The 27280-nt window shown below is 40.0% G+C and overlaps 2 protein-coding genes and 2 long non-coding RNA genes across 11 annotated transcripts in view; 3 read left to right on the top strand and 1 right to left on the bottom strand.

Moving 5' to 3' along the window:
- Nucleotides 1-210: 210 nt before the first annotated feature.
- mthfsd (methenyltetrahydrofolate synthetase domain containing) lies at nt 211-5043 on the top strand. Of its 4 annotated transcripts, none has more exons than XM_077713386.1 (8): nt 211-522; nt 601-704; nt 1600-1713; nt 2104-2217; nt 2293-2383; nt 2618-2730; nt 3080-3205; nt 4171-5043. In XM_077713386.1, exons 1-8 carry the CDS (start codon nt 495-497, stop codon nt 4918-4920), a joined length of 1440 nt encoding a protein of 479 aa, XP_077569512.1. In that variant the 5' UTR covers nt 211-494; the 3' UTR covers nt 4921-5043. The 4 variants fall into 4 exon arrangements, with proteins under 4 accessions (XP_077569512.1, XP_077569511.1, XP_077569510.1 ...); XM_077713385.1 differs by lacking the exon at nt 1600-1713 and adding an exon at nt 1766-1879 and having other exon boundaries at nt 215-522; XM_077713384.1 differs by having other exon boundaries at nt 217-522; nt 598-704.
- A 1726-nt stretch (nt 5044-6769) lies between these two features.
- On the bottom strand, nt 6770-9844 carry foxf1 (forkhead box F1). The gene is made up of 2 exons (XM_077713387.1): nt 8510-9844; nt 6770-7899 (listed from the first exon to the last, which is right to left on the bottom strand). Exons 1-2 carry the CDS (start codon nt 9573-9575, stop codon nt 7736-7738), a joined length of 1230 nt encoding a protein of 409 aa, XP_077569513.1. The 5' UTR covers nt 9576-9844; the 3' UTR covers nt 6770-7735.
- Nucleotides 9845-11627: 1783 nt separating this feature from the next.
- Nucleotides 11628-18588, top strand: LOC144194048 (uncharacterized). The gene is made up of 3 exons (XR_013325819.1): nt 11628-11809; nt 15710-15895; nt 17947-18588. It is a non-coding gene; the product is annotated as an uncharacterized LOC144194048 (long non-coding RNA).
- Nucleotides 18589-18817: 229 nt separating this feature from the next.
- LOC144194047 (uncharacterized) overlaps nt 18818-27280 on the top strand; it is a 66138-nt gene continuing 57675 nt past the window's right edge. For all 5 annotated transcript variants that reach the window (XR_013325814.1, XR_013325816.1, XR_013325818.1 and 2 more), the window contains exons 1-2: nt 18818-18978; nt 19158-19288. This is a non-coding gene — a long non-coding RNA (uncharacterized LOC144194047). The remainder of the gene's footprint in view (nt 18979-19157; nt 19289-27280) is intronic.

The following is a 27280-nucleotide window of genomic DNA, read 5'->3' as shown; positions in this document are numbered from 1 at the left end:
GTGAGCAACATCCATTGTTTTCTTAAAGTACTTATTTTGTCCAATAAAATGAAGATATTAAATATCCCATTGGTATTTGAAGTGTTAAGTAGGGGCCTAATGCCACACCTTCTCCTAAGTCATGATCTAAAGGAGTTTCCTTGGTGAGGTCTCCACCTTGTGGACAAATGGCGAGCTTGCAGGTTGTTGTTTGCAACGGTGGTAAACGTTTTTGCACCGAATAAGCCCAGACTATTATTAAATTTTAGTTCAAATGTAGAAAAAATACTTAAGTAAGAGGGAAATTGTTTTATAATAGTAAATCGAGGGCAATTATTGTTTTCCCCTTGTGACTGCGCCTATTTTTGATCAAGTTTAGTCCTCCTGCTTTGCCGTACAAAGCATAAACATGCTCAAGCAGCTGTCCCTGTCCTTTTACTGTAATTGCAGATCTCACGTTAAGTTCTCACTTTAAAAGATAGACTCAATACCAATTGTTTATTTTACATTAAAGCATGGATCCTGTCATTAAAATCAATCCAGGTAGGTTGGACACGAAAATGTACTCGACGCCATCGGTTGCTGGAATGTGTTAGCTCACTGCTCCCGTTATCTCAGCAGGAGCAACAAAATGGGACATTCGTCAAAAGATTTGGGACTACATCGAAGACAACAATCTGGCGAATTTTCCGAGGCCCGTTCACAATAGAATCCCTAATTTTAAGGCAAGTCCAAGGGATAAACGTCTTGCAGGCTTTTTGACGTTATTTTTTATTTATTTATTTATATTTTCTTGTCGAGACAACATGAAATGCATCGATGCCTAATTTCTCTGTACGCTATCCTCTTAAAGAGCAAGTGACTATTTTTGGTCCATCAAAATACGGGGGACAATAATTTAACCCCATTTAAAAACCTGCCCTATACTACGTGGACAACATATTTTTTTACAACACTCGTGTATATATATAATTGCTATATTAAAATGGCCTAGATGACTCCAAATGTGCCACATGCTATATTTAGATGTCATATTTTCAGGTTTCAATGATAATGATCATCCCAGTCCATTTATCCTTCAATGGTTTGCGGGGGTGCTGGAGCCTATTCTTGCCAACTTTGGGCATGAAGTGGTTGACACCCTGAATAGGTTGCCCGCCAATCATAGGGCACAATCAGACAAACAACCATTCACCTTTACATTCATATCAAAGGACAATTAGTGTGTTTGGCATACCGTGTGTATATTTAAATCAAATTCAAAATTCAAAAGCCTTTATTGCCATCATGGTGGTGTTGCTCCAAGGTATTCAAAGTGTATTCTCATTTAAAAAAAAACATAAATAGTATTATTAAAGTATAAAAAGCCACATACTGGCTAGGTGAATTCTAAAATATTGTACAGAATTCTAAATTATTGCACATATTCTAAAGATATTCATACAATCTAAATTTAAATGAATAAAAACTGTATTTTTAAAAATTTATTATAGCCCCAAAAAAACTTTCCCAAGAGGACAAAATGTTTACAAATTGTATTTTATACTGATGACATGCTTCCATCAGCTCAACACAGCTTAACGTTGCTTTGCAACACTATTCTTTGCATTTCCTGGCCAGGGTGCCGTTCAAGCGTGTAACAGGCTGACAGACCTGCAGGAATTCAAGTCCAGTCAAACCATCAAAATAAATCCAGACAGACCTCAGCAGCATGCTCGCTTTGTCACATTGGAAGTAAGTTGCTGATTTCTAAACATAAACACTCCTTGTTTTCTTTCCCAACCAGGGGGCTTTCACTGCTTGCCCCAAGTTGTCTGAACTGGAAGTGTTTACCCAGACCGCTGGGGTGAAGGTGGACCCCGATAAACCTCTTGAGGGGGCTCGACTAGCAGTGCTCCAGGTGGACGCTCACACCAAGAAACAGAAATTCATATCTGTCATTTTTGTTGACAGATTTGTTTACATAGAGGATAAAAATAATCAGCTAATTTTAATGCCTGCAAAAAAAAGTACAATGAATGTCCTTCTTACAATTTAGTGTGTGAAATGTTCTTGATGTTCATTGAAAGTGACATGTCATTATTTTTTTTTTTTGATTATTGGTTATTCCTTACATATTTGCAGGCACATAAAACTTTGTTGGTCCCAACTCCCCGTCTCCGTTCTGGACTTTTTAACAAGATAGTTCCCCCAGAGGGAGCCAACAAAGAAAAGCTGCGTGTTTGCTCTTCTTCTCAGGTTTGAGCCTCATCACAAAAGGTTTTCTCCTCATTATTGCAGCATTGCGCCAAAGTTGAAATTTCTCAATTGTAGGGTGTGAAAGAGTTCAGTGTGCCAATTGGCCTGGAGGACAAAGTCAAGGTGGACCTTGTGGTTGTTGGCTCGGTGGCTGTGTCAGAGAAAGGTGGGGAATAATGTTTTTATTTTGGTGTTTTGTATTTAGAATGTGAAAGAAACAAGCATATAAACCTCCAAAAGTATAAAGAATTAAGTATGATCGAAATTAGTATATATTGTTTGCATAGATTTTGTTTTGGACAGCCTATGTTGGCTGACCCAAGATTATATGGACTGTTGGAGTAAGTTTTTTTCTGTGAATCACAATCTGAAAACGATCTAACGTGTCGGACTTTGCCAGGTTTCCGCATTGGAAAAGGAGAGGGCTTTGCTGACCTGGAGTATGCAATGATGGCCTCAATGGGAGCAGTGGATGAGTCCACAGTGGTGGTCACTGTAGTGCATGACTGTCAGGTTAGTTTCTTTGCTATTGTTTGGAAATTCAATAGATATGTCTCAGTTGAGCTCTTAGAGCTATTCCGAATGATTTTCCTATATAAATTTATATTCTGGGATGGCACGTGGAATGGCGTGGTTCTCACGTCTGCCTCACAGTTTTAAGATCAAGGTTTCAATCCCAGGGCTCCACCCTTACTATGTGCAGTTTACATTTTTCTCTCTGTGAAAACAGCTATTTTGTTCACTTTCCGGAAATGATGGCTTTTGTAGGTCTCTTTTTCCCACTATAACATGTCATAAGAATGAAATGCAGTTGTTGTTTTTTTTTACCAAATTCTTTTGTACTTTCTCTTTTGATCTTTAGATGGTAGACATTCCCGAAGAACTTATGGAGCCACACGACCTGACAGTGGACTACATACTCACACCAAGCAGAGTCATTAAGACAAACTGCCATCTTCCAAAACCTCAAGGAATTATCTGGACTAAGGTAAGGGGAACTTTGTCCCAAACCTCAGTTGCATCGCTAATTTATTCACGTTCCCTTTTGATATGGTAACCAAGTTAAACTGAAATAAGCGAAAATATCTCAATCACAAGTTGTGCCAAGAATGAATAGAGCCTCTACCAGAAATTAATTTGGGTGATTTTTCTTACGATTTAATTGAGTTGTCCACATCAATCTTGACAAATGATTAATGGCCACTTGAATTTTTTACATTGCTCTCACGTGAGAGACACCATCGCCACGTTTGTTTTGGGCGCAAACCCTCTGTCCTTTTCAACCGCTGACCTCACTGGCAGGAAGGCCATGTGTGAAAATCAAAGCAGGGTCTGCGTGGGTTCCACGGAGGCGTTGGTTTGTGTATAGGGTTGAGGGAGTTGTCAGGTCAAACAGGCCACTGTAAAAACAATGGCCTCGTATATTCTCTGGTCCGCATCAAAGGCGAACAAGCGGACACTCTAAGATGCAACAATTCAAGCCAGCGCTCTTATTTTTAACTGCTCAGGAAGTGAAATGTCCGGCTGCTATTAAAGGAACCAATTGTTATAATGACAGAGGCTTGAGCCTTATGAAATGGCACACATTATATGATCATTTTCTCTCAATTTGTTATTTGCTGATATGCTGCTTCGGATCAAACTATTCGGTTCGCAAACTAATGTTGTGATGACTCCCTCTAGTGGCACATGATAGAATGAGTAGTGAGTAGTGATGTTTGTTTTTCATTAACAGCCATTTGAGTCCAATCCATTTGAATATGGGCTTTACTCCATGCCATTCCAGTCAAAATGAATTGACATATATGTATGTATGTCAATGGCCCTGAAACATGATCATTCAGCCCTCAGAGTCTAAATGAATTTGGTAGCAGGCAATGAGTCTGTCACTTGGACATATAGACTGCCATGCTCTTTCAGCACGACTGAGTTTGCCCAGTTTTGTGCCCTCAGCTGTACCCTGAAAAGCTGGAGAAGATCCCTATCCTGAAGAAACTCCTGGCCCTGGAGGAGCAGGCAGGGAAGGACGTCACCCTGGGGGAGGCGCCGCCGCCTTCGTCCGAGCCTCTATCTCCAAGCGGTCCCCCCAAAAATCCCACCCGCCGCAGGCCGAGGCAAAAAGCGGCCCGTCAGGATGGCCGGGATGAACCCAAGGAGGAGAAGGGTGCGGAAGCGGGACAGAACGCCAGACCGCGTCCTGCTCGAGCAAGGAAGGAAAGTAGAGGAAGTGAGGGTGAGGGTGCCGAATGGAGGAGAAGAAGGGGGCAAAATGGAAAAGGGGCAAAGGAGAGGAGCTCACAGGAGACTGGGGGGGAAGTTGGAAACCCCAATAAGATGCCGCTCAGTGTCACCACAGTATATCTGGGCGGCATACCCACCGGGTTACGCGTCAGCGAGCTGAAGACGTCCCTCCGGGAGAGAGATGCGGCGCCGCTGCGGCTCACCTGGCAGGGAGCTCAGCACCGCGCCTTCTTGGACTACAGCGACCCCCAGGTTGCCGAGAAAGCGCTGGAGGCGCTCCAGGGGCTCAACCTGAATGGGCACAGTGTGCAGGCCGAGCTGGCGAAGAGCCAGCGCCGCAGCAAGAGACCCACCGGCCCTTCCAATCGCAAACCCGAACCCGCAACCACAGCGGCTCCGACATCCGACGACACGGAAGTCGCCGGTTCTAAGGTTGAAGACCAAAAGCAGGCAGAGCAATAAAATCTGAAGAATAACTCTACTAACCTTGAAATGCCTTATAACACTTTGGTTTGGTGACTGTAGAAGCGCAATTTTATATTAAGCATCGTTGAAATAAAAAGTGGAACAATAGTGCATGAAAAAGTGTGGATTCTCCTATTTTATCAGTCATTAGCGTGTCTGTAGTTGGCGAATATTCTTCGCATGTTTTCAAAAACGTACACTTGCTGAACTGGGTTTTCCTTTCAGTGAACCGTCAACTGGGCCTCGCAGGGACAACTAGCGCTATCGTGTGGCTACATTTGACAAACTTCGATTTCTTAATATGTTCCAAAATCTTCCCTTACATTCATTAATTTGCGGGGTTGCCGGAGTCTATCCCAGCTAATTGCGGGCACCAGGCAGAGGATACCTAGAATCTATCGCCAGCTAATTTCACGACACAACGAGACAGACGAACAATCATAGTTGGGGGCAATTTAGAATGTTCATCTAGCCTACCCTGCATGTTTTGCCATGTCCCCGGAGAAAACCCACACAAGCCTTAGAAGAACATGCAAACTCCACACAGTACAGGCCGATCTGGGATCAAACTCTCAAGCCCAGAACTTTCCTTAGAGAGAAAAGGAAATATTAATTGGTTTGGGTTAAGACTATGAAAGAAGTATCATATATTGTGCTACATTATTATTATTTGACATATATAATTTACAATACAATATCCGAGTTATCTCTTAAATTTGCATGAACCCCTTATATATTTTAATTATTATACTATCTCCTTTTAATATTACATTTTACAGATTCCCCTAAAGGCTGTCATCGTGTGTAATTAACATTTATTGAACATGGTACAATATCATATTTCTGTATTGTAATTGTTGCAATATTCAATTCGGCAAAAATGTTCCAAAGTGACCTAATAGTATTGCTATTTTGAAGTATTATGTGGTAGGTGACTTCAGGTGAGTTATTTTATCTTTTAAACAACACCACGAAGGCACTTTTCTGTTTTGGCACACTCTTGAGCAACTTGCTGTTTGTGTACAAAATGTTCTGAGTGTAACAAGCCATGTCAGTCAGTTATTCTCCATCCAGCCAGCCAGCCAGCAGGAGCCTTCTTCGGCCTTTTTGTGGAGCTGGCATGCCGGTCAGGGGAGCAGCTGTGGTTAGTCATCTCGCCCCCTTTTCTCTTGCCACACCCAAATCAATGTCATCAGTTCAATTGGGAGATTCCATTGCTGCTCGGCCATATGTTCTCTGTGAGTCTACGCGTGCATGGTGCTAAAATGCATTGCATTTTACTCGAGTGCAATGCAAAGATCGCATGATTACACATTCTATTCGTCTTTTGTCGATGTTGGCTGACACCTGACAATTTCTTTGCTGAACCACCGACAGTATTGACATCTATTGCATTTCAACTGGAATGATAAGGTAGTAAACGTGTTTCATTGCTATTGACGGCGACAGACGTCCAATCCAATTTGCCTAGTGATCGTTTTTCCAGTCGAAAAGGATTAGATATTATCTCCAATAGGTTGAACATTTTTTTCCTCACTTTAAATTCTTCCACTCTATTTATATATACATTTTTTTTAATGCCAAAAGATGTTTCTTTTAAAGTCAACTCGTTTTTGTACACCTGCTTATAAATAGAAGATTTGTGAAATAATGCAATAATATTGAAATTTGTTTTCATTTTTGCTAAATACATTGGAAACCAATATTGTGCTATACAATTTTACACTGTATGGAACGTAAAAAAACTTGCAAACTTGTTTTAATCGAAAATCTCTTTTTTTTTTAAAACATATGAACATTCATAATAATTGTATTTCACTATTTAAAGCTTCTCCTCAATTCAATTCAACACGGCATAATTTGTTTTTGCTGAACTATAATTTGGAACTATTTCTAATTCTTTCTTTTCAACTATTTCTCAATCATTGTAGTTCTTGTTCCAATGCTTGTTTAAATAATATAGACGTGTTTTCAATCATATTTCTCACTTGGTCAAAAGTTATTTCACACTAATTTAATTCATGCAAGCTAAAGAAAATAGTCTCAGAATGGTTCAATGTTTAAATGTATCCGTTTTGAGAATTTTTTCAACAAATATTTTATTTCCTTCAGTTTTTAATAAAGATGACCCTCGCTAAATTCTCCAACAATATAGAACAGTATACAGTGCTGGCATTAATAAATGGCCTACTTATCCTAACAACAGACAGAAACGGTGCTTAAAATATATCCTCAATTTCATTTTTAAACAAACAATAAGCATTCTGACAAATATTGCCAATAAAGTATTTTACGTCCTTGGCCAATTCGCCTGAAATTACAAATACGCAGGCCTTCAGAATAAATAAAAAAAAGTTGCGCTTATAGGCTATTCAAAAAGTGCCTTAATTATATTTATACAGTCTAAATGGACACCTAAAAATACAATGTCCAAAATTCATGTTGCCGAAAGTCCAAAAAGTGTATAATATGCCAAAAACGACAACACAGAAAATAGTGTGCTTTTTTTTTTTTTTGCTTTTTACAAGGATGACTTAGAAAAAATGGAGAAAAGTGAGAAATTGTAGTCATCCGTGCTGCCGAACTTGGTACCAAAGGTCAGCAGACTCTCCCCTTCGCTGCTCCGTGATGACGACACGTAAAAGTTTGTATTATTATATATTATTATTATGATCACCAACCACTACAGATGCTCGCTCGGAAGAGGGCTGGAAAAAAAGTAGTCCGGCTTGTGTTTTGGAGTGAGGCCTTTCTTCGTAACCCCCTCAGTGGTTTTCTTTTCCTTTTCCTTCTCCTCAGCGGAATCGAACCTTCACATGACACATGGCTTGATGTCCTGGTAGGAGACCTGCTGGTGGTGGTAGTAGGAGCCACTGCTTGGTGAGTGCATGGCCGAAGATGTCATGGCGTTGAAGGAGAAGACAAACTCCTTGCGGTCACACATACTTGGGGATTGCGAATGGTACCGGGGGATGCCTAAAGATAATTTTAAAAAACATGTTTATGCTGGGATAATTTTAAAACCCAGGAATACACAAAATATACATTCAAGAATTACCAGCCATTGATGGCCATAAACATTGGATCAGTTTTAATTTGGAGGGGAGGCAGATTAATTGTTTCCATTGCTACTAACCGGCAAAAGAGTGTGTTTCAACTATTCAAATGAGGCAGCTAAAGAATTAAAAAATAGCATACACAAAACCTATAAACAATCATTTGAATTTAGGCATGGTTTTGGGGGGTATTACGAGGCCTATTTCCAATGAAAAATGCTCTTTATAAATTCAGTTTATGAGTTTCCAAAATAACCTTTATTTTCACTTCAGGTTTCACAGATTGAAATGTTCTCCTCGTATTTTTTTCCACGCGTTTTTGCTCTACTGAAATGCCAACCCATTTTTCTCCCCCCGAGGCCCTTGCTTGGCATAAGGTCAGTCCAGCGCTCCATCGCGGCCCAAAACTAATAATTATGCGGCTGCTCTTTGTTTTCATTTTTCCACTCCATCTGCTTCACGTGTTATTGTTCTCACCGCGGTATTATTCAAAACCGTGTGTGTATGTGGTGTGTGTGTGGGGGGCTCACCTTGTAAATCCGTAGCCGTGTGACCATTCTGGTGCAGGTAAGATTGCTCCAAGGAGTGCGTGGGCAGGCTGGGTTGCAGTGAGTTGGCACCCGGATTACACGGCGAGAGGGGCTGCTGTTTGATGTAAGAAACTCCGTTGTTGAGCGAGGCCGAGGCCGGAGCTGGAGCCCACGCCGACGCCGGGCTAGAGTAGACCGGGTGCGGCTCCATCACGCCGCCGCTGGTGAGTAGAGGCGAGGCGGAGCTGTCGTGGTGGGGGTACCCCCCCTCGGCAGCGGAGCCCGCACAGCTGCCCATGTACGGGTGGCCACCGCCGTTGGCCGACAAGTGCGTCATTGAGTGGCCGGACAGAGCCATGGCGTCCATGTGTCCGTTCATCATCCCGATGCCGCTGTCCAGGGACAAGCCGTTAGGTGGACACGAGAGGCCGATACCTCCGCCACCGCCGCCGCCAATGCAGCCTCCTCCGCCGCCCCCGATGCCTCCGCCGCCGCCACCGATGCCACCGCCGATGCCGCCCCCTTGGAAGTTATACGACTCTGGGATGTGGTTGAAGCCCAAGCCGTTCATCATGCTGTACATGGGCTTGAGCGCCTGGCACTTGCGGCGGAAGCCTCGCGGTCGCCTCCTGAAGGAACCCTCCTCGAACATGAACTCGCTGGCCGGGTCGATGGTCCAGTAGTGCCCCTTGCCGGGACGTCCCAAGCCCTTGGGCAGCTTGATGAAGCACTCGTTGAGGGACAAATTGTGGCGCACCGAGTTCTTCCAGCCCTGGTACGAGCCCCGGAAGAAGGGGAAGCGGCTCTGAAGGAATTGGTAGATCTCGCTGAGGGTTAGCCGCTTAGTAGGCGAGCTCTGGATGGCCATGACGATGAGGGCGATGTAGGAGTAAGGGGGCTTCTCCGGTCGGCGGATCCCCGCGTTGCTCTTCTTGGCTTTGGCCGTGGACGACGAGGAAGACGACGACGAGGACGTCGGGTCCATCACAGCGGTCTTGTCCGGAGCAGACATGGGGCTGCTCTGGGCAGGAGTCTGCGCTGGGGGCTGTTGGACCTCTGCCGTCATGAGTTAGGCTTCGATGTCTTCCAGGTTTTTCACCTTCGAGAGCGGATCACAGGCATAAAGGGAATATATTTTTTTCAGGACGGCTTGCTTCTCTGGCTTTTTAGGACGTCTTGCTTGTCCGGGAGCACTTTGTCGTTGCTCAGCTTCTCCGCAGTGGGATCACCAGTAGAACAGGAGCCGATGTCCACTTGACTTGCAGTGTGTTGTCCTGCTGACTTTTTTTACTTATCTGTTGCCATCACGAGTTGGAAGCTGCATGTCTTGGCCGGCCGAAAAAGGCTGGGGGGTCCCGCCCAGTTCCCCCTCCTACTCCAATGGTGGGCTGGAAGCACGCACATCTGGGTGCACTCACTCACTCACGCACTTTTTTTTTGGTTTTTTTTAAACTTTCCTTTCGTTCTGAAATGTCCTCATATCGTCAATATTTAATCACTTCTGTACTTTAATTAGACGAACACTGATTTCAACTCTTTTGTGAATTTCTACATTGATTTGGGCTCTCACCATTTATTTTTAAAATGTTGAACTCAATTCAAAACTATTATAGTAATGCAATTAACCCTGATTAGGTAAGTGACTGTTTTTGTTATAAAAAAAGAGATATCATACCGTGCATATATATATTTTAAAATTTGGCTTAATTTTATAATTGGTTTGTGATTTTAATATGAATTGGATGTCTATCGTTGTCATTTACAGGCAACAAGTTAAACATAATGATATTTATGATATATATATATATATATATATATATATATATATATATATATATATATATATATATATATATATATATATATATATATATATATATATATATATATATATATATATATATATATATATATATATATATATATATATATATATATATATATATATATATATATATATATATATATATATATATATATATATATATATATATATATATATATATATATATATATATATATATATATATATATATATATATATATATATATATATATATATATATATTGAAGAATATGACATATTTTAACCATATAATCTAATGAAGACCATCATGTGTTTTGCTCATTCATTTTATTATAGCTGCATCATTTTGTGTGTTGCTGTTGTATTATTGAGCCCTTGTTTTAACTTAGTATGACACAGACTGTCGAGGTTCCCCTTAAAATTAAGCCTTTGCATAGAGTAGAGGCCCTTGGCCCAAATTCCTTGTACCTTTGCAAAGAACAGGCCGTTTGCCTCAAATCCTTGTGAGGTTGATTAACAGGAGGGTCCAAGGCAGCCCAGCCTGATGAGGGAGACTAGCGATGTAAATCTTCGGGTCCAGGCTGAAAAAGAGACGACCGGTGCTTATCTCCAAGGCCAACAGGATGCACAGACGATGGACAAGGGAATCCTTAGCAAAGACAGACCCTTCGGCAGTCGAGAATCAGTCAACATCGTGTTGTTAATCAGCTAATGAATATGCATTTTTGTATTACTATAACTGAGCAAACTTGAACGTGGACAGTGTTCTTCTCATCCTCCGCTGCGCATAGACACGCTCAGCGGGCTTATTACTTGGGAGGGGGACCCGGAGCTCTGTACAGATCAATTTGTTAGGATAAACCATCTGTGGATCCACTCGTTCTGGCCTGGTCTGTCTCCTCCGATGCTGAACACGCTCCATTGTTAGACGGGATAAGACAGAATTAAGGATTTGGAGTCAGGAGCTGAAACTTTACGTCTAACATTATACATATATAATTATTATTTTTTAAATTTATTTATTATCAGTAAAATGGTGTGGACGTCTCGTGCCCTCATTGACAGCTAATAAATGAAATGAGTATATGAAGCTTGGCTCAATTTTACATGTTAATGCACAGCCAATCTATTTTTTTTTTTTTGTTCCTTTTTAAAAACATAATCTCTATCTAATGCCCACCCTCTGCAATTCTGTAAGCAGGCGAGTGGGCAGGATGTTTACACAGCAAAATGTAAACATGTTCACTTCTTAAAATAAGGGGGAAAAATCTACAAAAAGCCCACTTCGATCATCTTAATAGTCACTGTGATGTGCCCCGCTTATAGAAGACACAGTCTGTTTTGCATGCTGCAGAATATTGTTTGTAAAAGTCATAATATTTACGCAGAAAGGAGTCACACAGGGAGTGAAATGGGCGCTCCGCCGTGCTCTGAGCGCACAAGTGCGGCCGAGAGACCACGGATGGACGGACTTAGCCTCCAGACAAGTTCATGTGAGTTACATTTGCATCATTTTCAACTGCTTTTCACTGTCCTTTGCCAAATGGTCATTCTCATTTGATCTGTTAAAAAGTGGCATTCTTTACTGACATATTTTTTGCAGCAGTGCATGCAAATCACACTGAAAGCTGATCAGTTTATAAGCTCAAACTGTTGACAGTAGCTTGCTTATTGTTCCCCGGAGAGCTCCATAACTGCAGTGCAACCTTTCCACCTCACACCGAGCTCAAATTTCTCTAACCCAAAACTTAAAATCACCCCTCCTCCCCCAACTCATCTTTGTGTTTTGTTTCCATTTCAAAGAACAGTGCTTTTTTGCTTACATACGGTGGCGGTCAAATGGCATTTTGATCCAAAATTATTGTCATATTGGAAGGTGACAGAGGTCCTTAGTGAAGAGACACATAAGTGAAGGCTCATACTGTTTTAACTGAAAAGTACACTGAAATTGCTTCAAAATTAATCAAAGGTGGGGGTGGGATACTCATTTTATCAGCAAATGGACCACCCATGCAGTCCGCCCCACTGATTTAATTCCACTGTATCCGCCCCCCCAATGGAATCCCCAAATAAAATAGCCAATGGATGCTGTTGCTACTTTAAGGACTGCTGCCAAATAATTGCGATAAAAACATTATCATTACCTTTGCAAATCTGTACATGTATGATCCGCTGTCAGAAATGTCGCTTTCAAATGAATTCATTTATTGCACTCTTGGTTTATTCGATGTTAGCAGCGTAAAGGAAATGCTTGTGAAATGGTGTCGCCGGCAGATTGTGTTCTTTTTTTTCTCCCATTCTTCCATGACGTCCCAAGCAGCGTGAAATATTGGACAGCTCTGCATAGCCAGGAAAGCAGGGCCACTTAGGTAGAGGTAGACCGCAGAGTGCATAGTCCTGACAGGCCTTCCGGACAGTCATCTATACCTTATTTGCTACAATGAACCCAATATAGAAAGAACCCACTCCCAAAATACTTAATGTGTTTTCTTCTGTACTCATTAAGTGCCCAAGAAACACACTCTGACACTGTCGCTTTATAAAAGGCCTTTAATTACATTTTTTTTTGGATTGGTGTTAAATTTGCAGGAGTCCTTTGAATCTGTAAAGAGAAATATACATTTTCATTAGTTAGATGATAAAGACATAGACTAAAAATACTTTAATGCTTTAGTTACAACAAAATCAAATAGATTTTAAAAACAGTTCAGCAAAATGTTAAGGATAATATGGAAAAAGTTACATGGAAGAAAACCAGGAGAGAAATATTTAATATAATAAACAAAAAATAAAAATATACTCTTGTTTGTAGTCTGAGAACATCAGTCGTTGTAGAAGGAAGAAACTTGAAAGCATAACGTCAACTATTTTAAAGAGATATGAATAAGAATAAAATTAGAAAAGTGGGTATATTAAATATTTCATTGTACCCATACAAATTATTGTTCAGTCATACGTGAAAAAGGATTTGCAGTATTTTAAACTTGATGTAACAGAAATGTGAATTTTGGTGAGGGTGTGAGACAAAAAGCCAAACAAGCTCGGATGCCAAATGCACATTTTGGGTTGTTTCAATATAAGGGACATTTTTTCATTCTAAAAATTCCAAATCCCAACATGATAAAGTGAAACAAACCAAACAACATTCCCCGTTTTCAAAGGATGAAGAATTTTGGAAGACATTTTTGAATGCAGGGACTCATTTCTTAATGTATTTTGGACCAGCCAATGTCGCCTGCAGTTCATTGTCGCTTTAATTGAAAGCAGTGTGATGTGGAGCCCTCATCACTTTCCCTGCGCTGTAGGTGGCCATGTATATTTTCCTTTAAGTGCTGTTTATGTGAACAAGAAAGGACGGGCTGTCTCGCAGACCGCTGATTGCGCGCTTTTTGGGTCTCTCTGTGAATGCCGAGGGTGTTTGATGGCCTCTAACCAAGGCAGTTGTTGTACTATAAAGACTGAGCCTTGCACGCTTGCTCTTTCGCTTCATGGCCACAGCTAACAAAAAAAGTATACGCTTCCTATTCAGAGAACGTTAAGCACCGTAAGAGGCCATGAAACCAAAAACAGTTCAAGGTCATAACTTTAGATATACTGTATCTACTATTAGATCCATAATTCAATACTGTGGGGATAAAAGACAACCACAAAAAGAACACCACAAGTGTTATTGTAGTTCTTTATGTCATTGTTTATAAAGTTTTGGATAACATTTAAAAAAATATTTTATTAGAGTTGAATTAATTCATGTAATTGACAATATTATATGAGCAATTTTGTGATTTGCACCAGACAATCAGATGACGTGTGAGATAAGTTACTTGATTATATTCTGTAAATGCACTTCATTGCATAGTGTATCATATTCAAATTATTGGATTATTAATAATGCATTTCCCTAAAAAAAATATTTCACTCCAATTGTTTGAGCCATACAGCTATTATCTGTTTTTGTCATTTTTGCAATGTCTCTTTCTATTAGTTTTGGTATTGCACTGCTCTTGCACTTATAGGACACACACAATTCACACAATGTATTGTTCAAAGTTTTATCAAATTTCAACATGCTTTTTAATATATTTCAGCACATTTAACAGTCCATCCATTATATTTAAATGACATCAATTTAACAGTTGTTTTTTATCTTTTTATTTCTCACAAAACAAAATTAACAAAATGCAAAAACACTCAACACATCAATTCAGGTTTGAAAAAGATCAAGCTTGCTAGGTTTTAAATAGAAGAGTTTCCAAAACATGTTTAAAAAACATGCATAAAATAAATGTATCAACATCAATTACAGAGTTAAATGACTTTTCTATTTGGATAGACGGGCAAATATGTTTGACTTGATCCTTGTCAAATTAGTCCACAACAAAAAGAGTCAAATTGATTATTTATTTTGTGTCCTCACGCTTGTATGTAATTTGACATTGAAAGACAGAATGTAGGATTTGGTGCAACAGATATTTTCAGTGTCCAAACGAGGTTCAAATTTTCAACAATAATAAGCTGTTAGATCATTGTAAAATTAGCCATCTCTTTTTCTACGCAAATTTATGTTAAAACCAGAATATTTATTTAACTCAATAATTATGTGTATCATTTTTAATCTTTGAAATATTTGATGTATTAAACCAAATGTATACTATTCTGTACATGTCTGGAGAATGAACAATTCTCAACCCAAATTTGAAATGTTCATCCTCTTCTTTAATATATTTTTGTCAGAATAGCATATAATACAAATTATACTCTAAATAACACACATTGATTTGATGAATATATTGTTCTTTACCGAGGATGTGAGCCTAGTTGATGATCTATAAATAAGATTACATTTTTCAGAGTCAGGTAACCCAATAAATCCTGCAGGGTTTTATTATTGTAACTCTTTAATGCATTTTCACTCACATTTTCAGCATTCACAGCTAGTCTTCATAGTATAATTACATCTATCGCCGTAAATGGTATGCATTGAGTTACTATAAAATACAGATACTATGAAAAAAAGCAAATTTAGAGTGTTTTAATTAAATCAACTTTGTTTTTATTAACACTGTATTTTACAATGGTATAGATGAAGAAAAATACACTATTCATCCATTCATTTTCCATACTGCTTATCCTCCTCTGTGAGCAGTAGGCAAGAGAAACCCTGAATTGTTTGCCAGCCAATTGTAGAAAAATATAATATGGATTATCAAATGAAAAAAATTTATAATAATTGCAATATTAAAAAAAGAAAACATGTCCCCTGCTTTATAATAGGTTAAATATCTTAAATGCCCTTAAGTCCCCTATCCCTGAAAAGGTTAATATGATCATTGAAAAGAAAAAGAAAGAAAAATTATGCCTTTGCATAATGTCTCCTCTGCTTGCTTTTCTTTCAGGCAATATTTTCTCCTGTCCCACACCACGCATGGGAGCCAGTTAATGGCACTCCACCCTGTGGCTATGCACACCTCCCATGCAGTCCAGCCCGGCACAATGCTTCTGAGGAGCTGTCAATAATAGAAGATGAGACATAAACCACAGCGGCGATGGGCCAAGCAGATGTTTTGTCGCCGCCAATGCAGGTCAGTTGACCGTCATACCACCCCGATGGCGGTGGGCTGCAAGCACGCCTTTCCAAAATCTTCAGCATTAGCTTACTTGTTTTTTTCTGCTCTTAAGCCGTTTTTTCCTGTGGTAAGTTGATTCGGAAAAAGCAATCAAGGATTGTCAAACAGTCCACCACAATTGGAGTTATCATTTCGGCAACCTGAGTTGGGTATTTTCAATCCGGCTGCCAATTTAAGCCACTTAATAATAAAGCAGAAATGAAACAAACACGGAGGAGGGGGCCGCTCAAGCTTCCTGTCGTGCAGTTTGTACCACGGGGAGCTTTGGTAGCGCCTAACTTGATACTTTAGCCCCTTTGAAATGAGGGTACGTCTTCGCTGTCTGTGGGAAGGCAGCGGTCAGAATCAGTCAGGAATGTTTTTGGGACGGTAACTGGATTCGGAGGGTAATGCCCGGCTCTCCACAGTGGAGCACCAGGGTGGGAAAAAGGCCGAAAGCATTTCCTGAGTGGAGGGGGGTCCCAGCGAAGCATCACAGGCGTGGGCATTGTGTGACAGCCACCCTGCCAGGTCTGGGCCTTCCATCCCACATGAAGAGAGTTGAGGACGGAAAGAAGGCAGAGAGAGGCTGCAATTAAAACATGTGGCAGCTTCGTGTCCAATGAAAACCTGTCAATGGGAGAAAGATCAAGAACATGATGTAAAATGGAGTGACACACTAAAAAAACCCTTATTATTTTCATTTTCACAGCACCAGAAGTCATTATAGGGGCATGCAAATAGTTTTGGCCTCCTCGTCAAAGTGTGAGGCGACATAACCTTTTAATTGGAAGAAATCATGGAAAGAGAATTAATACAGTTCATTTTCTTTCCTGATACCATTTTTTTATATTTAATTCCATTTGGCAGTGGTGTCTGTTTTTCTGCTTTGCCTTGTGAGCAAATATTTTAAACACAAGTCCTACCTGGTTGCAAATTGAACCAACATAGACTAAAAGTATTCTTAGACTAAAATATTCTTTAAAAATTGGCTTAGAGCAGTTTGTTTTTTTTGCTACTCCCAATTGAAATTTACCTTTAAACTAAACATACAACCAAGTGAAGTTTACGCAAATGTTGTCTTGCTTAATGCTAAAACACCATAAAAAGACAAGAGTTTCAACACATTTACACATGCAGTACAATAGAACATTACCCACAAGCTATTGCTCTTTTATATATCAAAACCTAGCAATGTCCTTTACTTGTGAAGCAATTCATGATTTCTGTCTGTTGCTCTATACTCCCCCTAGTGGCCTAGGCGTACACACCAGGAGGATAGCACAATGTCCAATGAATGGGAGTAAAAAAATGTACCTAAAATGATTACATTTTGTGTTTTAAATTACCGACCATATTAAAGTTGTTAGTCCAAGCACCATTGTATCTGTCAAACATGGAGAGTGGCATTTATTAGTATCTTAATTTGTGCAGTTGTGTAAATGTTGGGATCATCCTGGGAATAATCTTCGTCCCAATGATGTAGAGTACTTTTATTTCCACCTGCTACTGGCCTATTTCCTGCTTTACAACAATAGCTCTGGGGAAGCGGTGGAGTGCCAAGTGATTGATGTTGCACTGTATTTGGCCCATTTTTCACAATTGGGCCTTGGCAGGAAGTGTCAATCCCTCACGTAATGCTACGCCAACCTGCGTCAACGTTAGCCTGAAGAGACCTAATTTAGAAATCCATTTTTATGTTATTTTTCAGTAATTCGCCATGTCATTCTTCTCCAAAGACAAGCTGGCAGCTGCACATAAACACACTTTCCATGGCTTATAAATCAGTTTAAAAATGAAAGAAACTAATTCTCGCCACGCGATTGAACTTAGCCACATCCTGTCCCGCTTGCATCCAAGCCTGGCGCTTTTAACACGTCCTGCCTCCATTACGAAAGGTGAACGGCAATGCATCACATTGGCATTCTTTCCGTGCTGCACGGCAAAAGAATGTAATCCATCACTTGGATTTCAGCTCTTCTTTCTTTCTCCATTTCTAACCGTGTTTCTTTTTCTGCTTCCTCTAGACTGGAGTGGGCAGGCCTGTGGCTTTGGCCAAAGGAAGCTGTGAATTCTGGGGAGAATGGAAGATGTCTTCCACGGAGACACGCTAGACCCGCCCACGCTCACTCATTACCCCTAAATGACCCCTGACCCATCCCTGTGTTTATATCAGAGCATGGATGTACGAAATAGTGATGAGTCACTCCGGCCGTGTGTTTACACTCTGGAGTCACGCAAGGAAGGAAATCAGCCACGGTCTGCTACAAGTGGCGAGCTAGAAGAGAGAATAGCTGTGGCCCCCTAAGCGCCGTGAAGGTGTGCCTCGTCCAGAAATGGATTTTACAGGATTTTCTTTTCCTGATCTCTACCAAAACACTGTGAACTCGATTAAAATGGCAAATTAAGCAGGCAAAATGAATGGGTTTGTTTTCTTCTTAAAGATTCCGCGAGGCAAAATCTTTTTCCTATTTACTTGAAATACAAGTTACCAGGACATACAATTTGTGGAGATTAAAAATATCAAGTGGACAATGTGTTATTTCTGTTTGTTTTTGCATTGTCTTGCAAGAAAACATTGGAGGTGTCACTGTATATAGTAAAAGAAAACTAAATTCAAAATATTAATGCTGCTCAAGTTTAGATTCAAACGAAGTTCAATCATTCAATTGTCAATAGTTATTTGAATATGTGTCATTATTAAATATGCAAAATAGTAATAATGGACATTGCATTTAGTTTTTCCATGTAATAAGTTTGCTTGTCTATCAATATTGATTTCACTAATAAAAAACATTGTTTTTACTTATATTATTTCTTTGCATATTTAAATAAAAATATATTTTACTATTCTTACTATTTTTTTATATAGTTGTGATGTCAGGGTTTGAGGAAGTGGGCGTGGTCGCACCTGAAAGCTATTCTGGACCGAATAATTAGATGTGGTAATACATTCAGCACAAGATTAATACGTCGATCTGGTAAAATCAGTCCCTAAAATAAGTAGATCCAGGGTGGCTTGGCTTTCCCGATATGAAGTCTTTGTCATCAGATGCAATGTGAGTATTTCATGTATTTATTTTCGTTGTGCTCAGATGAAATGTTTGTCAAACAATACAATGCTTACCGCAATTGGCGTTATAGTGGACTAACATTAGGGTTGGCGTTTTGCATGCTTCTTGTACAGTATGGATGTTTATTTTAGCATTAGGACTAAATGCTAACTTGTGTTGTGCAGCGGCCCAGGATGGATTCTATGTTAGGAAACGGCTGAGGTTGCAAAGTCATCTCGTGTTGATTTTGACATCGTGTTGTCGCTGCTGCCATTTGTTGCGTCATCGTCAACTTCTTCCATCGGACACAGAATTTGTGAGTACCATTCAACAAGTTTTACGTTCGTTTTGCATATAAAAACGTGCATTGCCCATGTCCCAAATACATCCAAACAATGTGACTTTTATGAGGTACTGTAAAATTTAAAATGTCACTGTCATCATTTCCCCTCTTTTTTCTTTCACTAAAGTTAATATTGTTTCAATTATTACTAGAGATTAAAGCTTCATTCCCCACGCCGTCATGGGCAGCCAATCAGCTTGAAATGGACTAAAACATTTCCTTTGATTTTACTGGGAAAAGATGATTTAAGTGAATTTTGTTATTGTTGTTGTTGTTGCAAGTATTTTTATCGTACCAGTTAAACTAATAATCTAAGCACAACTATGTTTCTGATTGTTATGTATTTGTTATGAAAACCTCAAACTTAACCAGCTCCAAAGACATATTGTGCTTTCAATTCTTCAAATTTCAATGTCATCTGCTTAGAATGGACCCTTCTTAATGCCACTTTGTTTGTTAGTAGAATTAGTGGGACACTCACCTAGGTGTATAATCACTTTGTACAAAATTACAATATTGATGATGTTCAATGAAAATATCAAACTCCTAAAGTTACGTTACTTGAAATTTAAAAATATGGTTGTTTTTTTTTCTCTTTTTTTCCCCCAGCAAAGCGAAACTCGGTGCCAAATCTTCCACTCTATCTTGTAAAAATATTTCTCACTCATGAATTCATAGAAATAGTCCCTCCTGGCCAATCTACTGAGTGACCAGTTGATTATAACTGTGCTATCAAGATAGATCTGTACTACACTTATCCTCTATAAATAGACATAACTAACACCTCATTGCTTTCCACGTACATAGTCGCTTGCGCGCACACAAACATGGGCCACCTCAATAAGAACCAACGTTTTCGAGTTGGGCAAAAATTCTCCTGACTTGTAACTCTTGTCAGAGAATTTGATTGATAGTTATGCTTATCACCTATGATTAAGTAATCAGGCTTGCCACAGGAGAGGGCCTCAAGCTTCTTGATTCCATTTCAGTGCAAATTAAAGGTCTTTTTCTTCATGTTTATTCTTGTGATTGGAAAAAAAAAGTTGTATCTCAGCATTTTATAGGAGTCTCCTGATTACTCCAGACATTTGGAGACATTTGGTGGGATGCGTCCTCATCATATGCAATGGCTCTATGAAGGACATTCAAACGTCATGATGCTAAACTACATTCCGATTGTAAACATCCTGCGTTTTTATACGGATGAGTTTACGTTGCCGTAAAAATCGTGCAAAAACGCTGCGATCAGCAAAGGTTTTGTGCTTGTTTTATTAATGTGTACGTAAAGAGTAAACACAGTCACAAATGGGATGTTGAGTGTGTCTTGAATGTCGACAGGAAGGTTCGTGGCAACGTGTTTGCTGGCCATTAGTCGATGGATGTTTGCTGGCTCATTGGATGTGTTTTTGGGTTCAATGGCTACTTTAAAAAGAGCAAATAATGTGATGCAGTCAGTTTACAGTGAGGTTTTTTTTCCCCTAATTTAAATTCATGTCTTTTGCCTCAAAATACTGTTGCATGAAAACTCAATAGGATTTTGGCGGGGAGATTTTTAGCGATAGCCGGTGTTTTGTTTAAATACATGCAATAGTATGTCTAACCTGACTGCGTTAATATTGCTGTTCATACATACAAAGTGGCATTGAAAAATACTATTAGCGCTATGGCATAGGCTGTAATACTGGAGCTATGTTACAAGTGTGGTCCTCAATTGTCTTTGTGGTAGCATATGTACTTGTTCAAATAAACACGAAATAAGCCAAAAAGAAAAAGGATTTTGACAAAAGTTTGACATTTCTCTTAATTTAATAAAGCTCATGGATTCAGTCAGTCACATGACCACACAGTATTCATTGAAATGTCAACGTTTCAGTCAACAAAGACTTCAGTAGGAACTTGAAAAACATACAATCCCGGAGGTGGTCTCGACCTGCACAAGCAAAATGTAATTTTTGCAGTTTAATAAATTCAGTAGGACTTTCACTGCATGTCAAATTGCAGAATTCTCATATGTTGACATTCCCTCGTCCTCTTTGTAGAATGGCTTGTGTGAATTAAAGTAGTAAGCATAGTAAATATTTGGTTTTTAACAGGCAATATCTGAATTTGTACATTCTTATTTATTTGTACATATACATTTTTGTTGCTTATGTTAATTTTACGATTAGTATTTTAACCACTATTTCTTTTGAGGTAGAAATAATATTTTTAATAACTTTTTATATTTGAAAAGCTGTTTTTATTGGAAGACTCGAATATAATTTCTGAACATAACATAATTTATATAATTTTAGAATTTTTATATTTTCTAAAAATCATCAGCTCAATGTCAGTGTGTGAATAAATGTAAATAATTCAATTGACAGAATGATTTTGCTGCTACTGAGCTAAAATGAAAAAATGTCGAAGAAGCAACTTCCTGTAGTGCATAGTTATGGACTTTGTCTTGGGGAAAGACGGACAGATGGTCAGACCGACAGCCACATGGTTTCGTTTGACTTCTACTAATTCCAGGGAATCAATCCTAAATGACACCTATGGAATATGCAGAGCGGATTTTCCTCTGATGTAGATTGTGGCGGTTTGCAGATGAAAGACAGTCAAATAAATAAAGCTGTGGCAGGCAGGCAAGCAAGCAGGCAGGCAGAGTTCCTCTGTCCACGCAGCCCAACCATAATGGGAGACATACTGACACCCTAAAGCCAGAATCCTACTCCTCCTTTCCCCACTGTTACTGGGAATACCCTAATAGTCTGTAATTTATGTGTTACCTGATGAGATGACTAATTATCAGGAAGCCATTCTGTTGCTTGTCACACTCGACTGATGCCATTTCAATCCCCAAACACTTCATTGAATTAACTCCACCGTATCAAATAGCGATTAACTTCCCCCAATCAATCTTTCCATCAGCTTTTGAGTCTGCGGGTTGCTTGGAGTAAGTATGGTAATTGTAAGACAATACTGGCTTGTCTCATCTTGGCTGGAATCCCCACGTGAGCCTCCTAAAGTAAGATCCTCTTCCACACTGGGTTACCACCAAATCCAGAGCACAACAATGTTGTTGGCTGGTGGAAAAGCATACCGTGGCTCGAAGCGTGACAGGGGCTTAACATTTGGCTTGTTTTGTCTCTGGATAATTAATGGCTGTTTGTAAGTGCACGTAAAAATTGGGGTATTATCGACGTTGGTGCCACCAAGGTGATTGATTCCGATTGTGGTTGACTCCCGTCTCGTGCACTTCAACAAATCACAGCCTGAGGTCTGGCCAGCCCCACACTGCACTTTGTCTGCGTCTCCCCCACATGACCCCCACAAAGATCCTGAGTGGACCTACTGTAGGACGTCACTCAAGAGCTGCATTCACATGCAAATAATTGTACCTACATTTCTTGGGAAACCGGGATCATTTCTTCACACGTTTGTTTCTTTTTCTGCCACTTTTTGGAGTGCGCATGAGTACAAATGCCGCAACTAAAGTCCAAGAGTGTGTATTTGTGAAATATCTCGTCGAACGTGACCACCAGCAGTGTCGCCTGACCCAGGGGCTCGGGTGATAAGACCTCCATAACTCTACTTCATCCCTGCCGCTCATTATCTCCCTCCATCCCAGATTTACTTTGAGCCTAGGGGCTGTTTGCAAGACCGTCTTCCCCTCTCACATCCGCAGCCCTATTTGCCCCGGAGATTAGTTTGGAGACACGCGGGCTCAGTTGAAATAACGCCAGACACTTGACAGCTTCTTTCTGTGGGGGAAAGGGTTAAACATTTATTTTGAAGTCACATAAATAAGAAAGAATTGAATTCGAACGTGTAATTGAGCGGTGAGTGACTTTTAATTCCAAAGTCTTTTAAAAAGGAACTGAATCCGATTTTGAAATGTAAACAGATGCTAGGCTATGTGTAGATTCTTTAGCTGTGCTGAGAATATGGAATCACGTTTTCATCTTTTCTTGAGATGATGACATTTTGCAGCGTGTTGAAAGTGAAGTGGGCAAATCATAGTAGATTTGAATTATTTTAAGGCAGTCTGCACCAAAGGTTTAAACCACTTCCTGACATTGTCTATTCATTCTTGCATTCATTTATTTTTCCGAGCCGCAACAACGTGATGCGTTTTTAAGTATCATATATATGTTTTTATAGCTCTAATAGAATGTGGAAAGAAAAAAAAAAACAATACTGCTCTAAATTACACTGTTTCATAACTATCATTTTTTTGTACGTCTCACAGTTAAATTGTAAAATGTTAATGCTTGATTTCTGAAAATCAATAGCCCTACCATAGGAAATGGACCCCACACAGCGTTGAGCTTTTCCTGTTAACCCCCCAGCCCACCCCCTTCTTAACCATCCACTGAATTACTGGCGAACCCCCAAAAGACAGCACTCAAAATCTTGGTTAAAACATAGACATCCTGTCATTTTTTTCCCTCTTCCTGTTCAGCGAACACCAATGAGGGTCTCTCAGTAATAGTTATAAAATAAATCCCAATCTCGCCAACAATTTCCATATTTACTCATTTGTCCCAATTAAGGATAGTCGGCAGGATAATGGGTGTTATGTGCATATTTCTTCTTTTAAATTCTCAACTGTCTCTTAACTTTGAGGTCAAAGATCGACTTAACACAACAGCTCTGACAAGATAAGCACCTGTTTCTCTCTAGGAAAGTTATCCTATTACCTTCAATATGTAAACCTCTTAAAGGACCTGTACACATGTGTAAACACTCACGTAAATACTGAAAAACACGCGGCCTGCTGCTGTCTCAGGGAAAACTCAAACTAAGTCGGCACAAGCCGTCTTGATAAGGTCGCGAGCAACTCCAAGTCACCTCAAAGCATGCTTCTCAATAAAGGCCACAGTTTCGAGCTTGATGCCTTGTTTGTGCGAGGATCTTTCCGTTGTCTATCATCGACTCGTTCAGGGTACTTATCGCACTTTGCTGGTCAAGTGAAGCATCTTATGTAAAGGATACTGGCATATCCGTTGAAGCATTTTTTTTTCTGGATTTGGGCATTTTAAACCGAAGGGGAAAAATCCCTTCCGACAAAACACAACAAATTTAGATCCTGGCCTGATTGGTTGTTTTGATATTGGTCCTATTGGCAGTGTAGCGTGTGATTGTCTGTTTGTGCCTCTGTTTGTCTTATGTAAGGTATTTAGACGACTGCTAACCATACTGAGCAAACAATCGCCTGAAAACAACCTATAGTCAGTTCAAGCACTAACCAATTGCAAGTGAAGTTATTATAATTAATTTTTAGCAAGGCAATCAGCTAGTTAGAGGCCTTGGGTTCAACCTAGTTCTTTCATCAGACTACTGCTCTGCTATTTTCAAAATTACAAAATAGTATTTAACATTCCTATCAGTAGCTTTAAGAGTAATTTCACATTTTATAAAGATTTGGAACATTTTTCTGAGTGTCAGTCATGGTGAAAGATTATTATATTTTTCTCAATTAAGTTTGCCAAAACCCCTAAAGCTAGATTCAGGAAAATGTCAAGCATGTCTTTGAAGCCATCTGTGGATCTTTTCAACTTTGATTGCTGTTAAAAAAAATATATATATGAAACCGATCATTTGATGCCACTGATATCCTTTCCCAATCCTGGATGTGACTTTCCCATACTTTTATTTGTCAATGTTCCACATCATATGTCATTTCTGCAAATAATTGTCATCCTCCTGTGGGATTTGCTACTGAGGCTCTGCTCCTCGTGTGCGGTATCCTCCTACGTGAGCGACTGTTTGCATCTCACAGGCATCGCTGCTAATCCATACATAAGTAAAAGGTCAGATTGCTCATGAGAGCATGCGTGCATGAGTCTCGCCACACCATTCGATGTTAATTAGGTCTGGAGATGTTGCAGGCGAGCATGTGATTAAACGCAGTAGCTTGAAAGTGAGGCTTCACAGAGACGTGAGGAAGCACTCGCGAAAGCCATGTGTGTGTGTGTGTGTGTGAGCCGTCACTCCTGGCCTGGGTGGAATGCTCCCTCCATGTTGTGGCCTTTCACTGAGCTTTATTAATCACCCTCCACAAGGCCTGATTTCTTGGCCTCCCGATCTGCAACCGTGGCCTTGACACAGGAGCGCGCTGTCCAAGAGCTCGGAGTCGGCACGCTTTTCTTTCCCACTGCATGTGGTTTCGTATGCGTGTCAGTGTAGGGGAAGGAAAAAAGAATTGACGGGTGCGGTTGATGGCAAGCGGGACCGAGGGGGAGGAAAGCGGGAGGGGTACCGAACTGGCAGAGCCGATAAGACGGGTCAGTCCAAATGAATGGGGGTCAGGGCTGGAGTGGTTTCAGACCCAGCCTGGCTAAGAAAGTCCCTGCAGGGCGCTTAGGGTCACTAAGTCACACAGACGGGGTGTGTGGACGTGCATTGTTTGGAGCTAGCCCCAACTGAAATGTGCTATCTGACTCGGACAGTATTTTCTCACAATTGTCCCTAAGAAAATGCCAATTCGTGGGTTTTATGGAACAACATTTTTGGCAAGTAAATTAGCTGTGTTTTTTAGGTGAATATGAAGATGGGCTTAATCAGGCAATTCAGGCATATTTGGAAATGAATCATCATGCCTGTTAAATTGTAATTTTTGGAATGTAAATGTTCTTTACATTGCATTTAAGAAATGCATAGAATTTAACCTGAGCAATTCGATCCGCACCATAAATATAACATAACTTTTCCTTCTATTACACTTAAGGGCTTTGTCGAAATTGACCTAAGAAGTTCAACTCCCGAGTGAATGTGGTTGTGGTAGGGCCCCTAAACGACTAGCCCAGAGCTGAGCCTTTGCTACCGGCTCACTTGTCTGACATGAATGAACTGTGACTAGCGGCTTCGGTATTGATGAATAACTAACTACTTGAACTTGCAAGACACATTGAATTTTGACACTTCAAATGTATTAAGTCACAGTAAGATCAATTTTGAGTCATTTAATGCATCAGTTGTTGTGGATCATTGACTTGCGACTATTGGTAAAAAGGAAATTCTTATCCAAAGTATCAATATCATATTTACATAATCAGTTATTTACACTCCTACCATTGCACTTATTTGCATCGTGCATGCTCCACAATGTGGGTGATCAATTTCATTTTCATCATGCAGGACTCTTTCACAGGCAAATTGTTCCTTGGAGAACCACTGATTGTAGTTTCCACTTTCTGGACAGCCCAGCGACAAATACGTATGTTCATTGTCAGACCGTGTTCCTTTTTGCCTTTTGCAAAGTGCTAAGTGTGCAGCTGGAACTCTAATCCTAATTGTCACACACTTTAAAAAAATGCAACTTCATTATTCCCCTTTCTTTGTGTGTAAATGAATAAACATTCGTCAAGCTACTTGTCCGACTTGCAGAATTCCTGTAAATTCAGGAATGCTCACTTTTGACATTCCAACTTGAGTAGCATTGAATTGATTGGTGCACTTGTTCACATTTTGATTGGTAATGCTCCCTACTCCTCCACAGAAATGCTCTTTGCGCCCAATCATAATTTGTGGCATAATAATGTCAGTTCAAGATCCTCAATTTTCAGATGACCAAGATCTTTTGGCTGAGGATTCTTGTTATTGGCATTTCTGACCGTGTGATGTAGAAATGGTTTGTCTTGGCTTCTACTCTTCAGCTATTGGCAACAGATGTTCGCAGTGCGTGTTTCTCGATTAAAGCATTAGTAAATCAAATCAATCCCAAATGATTGCCCACGGTGCAGTGATGAACATACACGCTTTCACCTTTCTTTTCTTCTCACTTGAATTGTCTTTATCACCTCTTCACTCGTCTAGCGTTATCCGCCTTGCTCCCCCCCGTTCATCGCCTTGATTACTGACTCCAGATTCCCCCGACATACATCAAACTGACGCTGCGTGTGTGAAATGTGGAAAAAGTGAACATTCTGAGCAGTACGTTAAAATCCGATCATTACTGATGGCCATTTGACGCTTGCA

The sequence above is a fragment of the Stigmatopora nigra genome, chromosome 3 (genome assembly GCF_051989575.1).
Source record: "Stigmatopora nigra isolate UIUO_SnigA chromosome 3, RoL_Snig_1.1, whole genome shotgun sequence".
NCBI classification, from domain to species: Eukaryota; Metazoa; Chordata; class Actinopteri; order Syngnathiformes; family Syngnathidae; genus Stigmatopora; species Stigmatopora nigra.
Note: the sequence above shows the minus strand (reverse complement) of the source record. Positions and strands in the feature narration are given on the sequence as shown.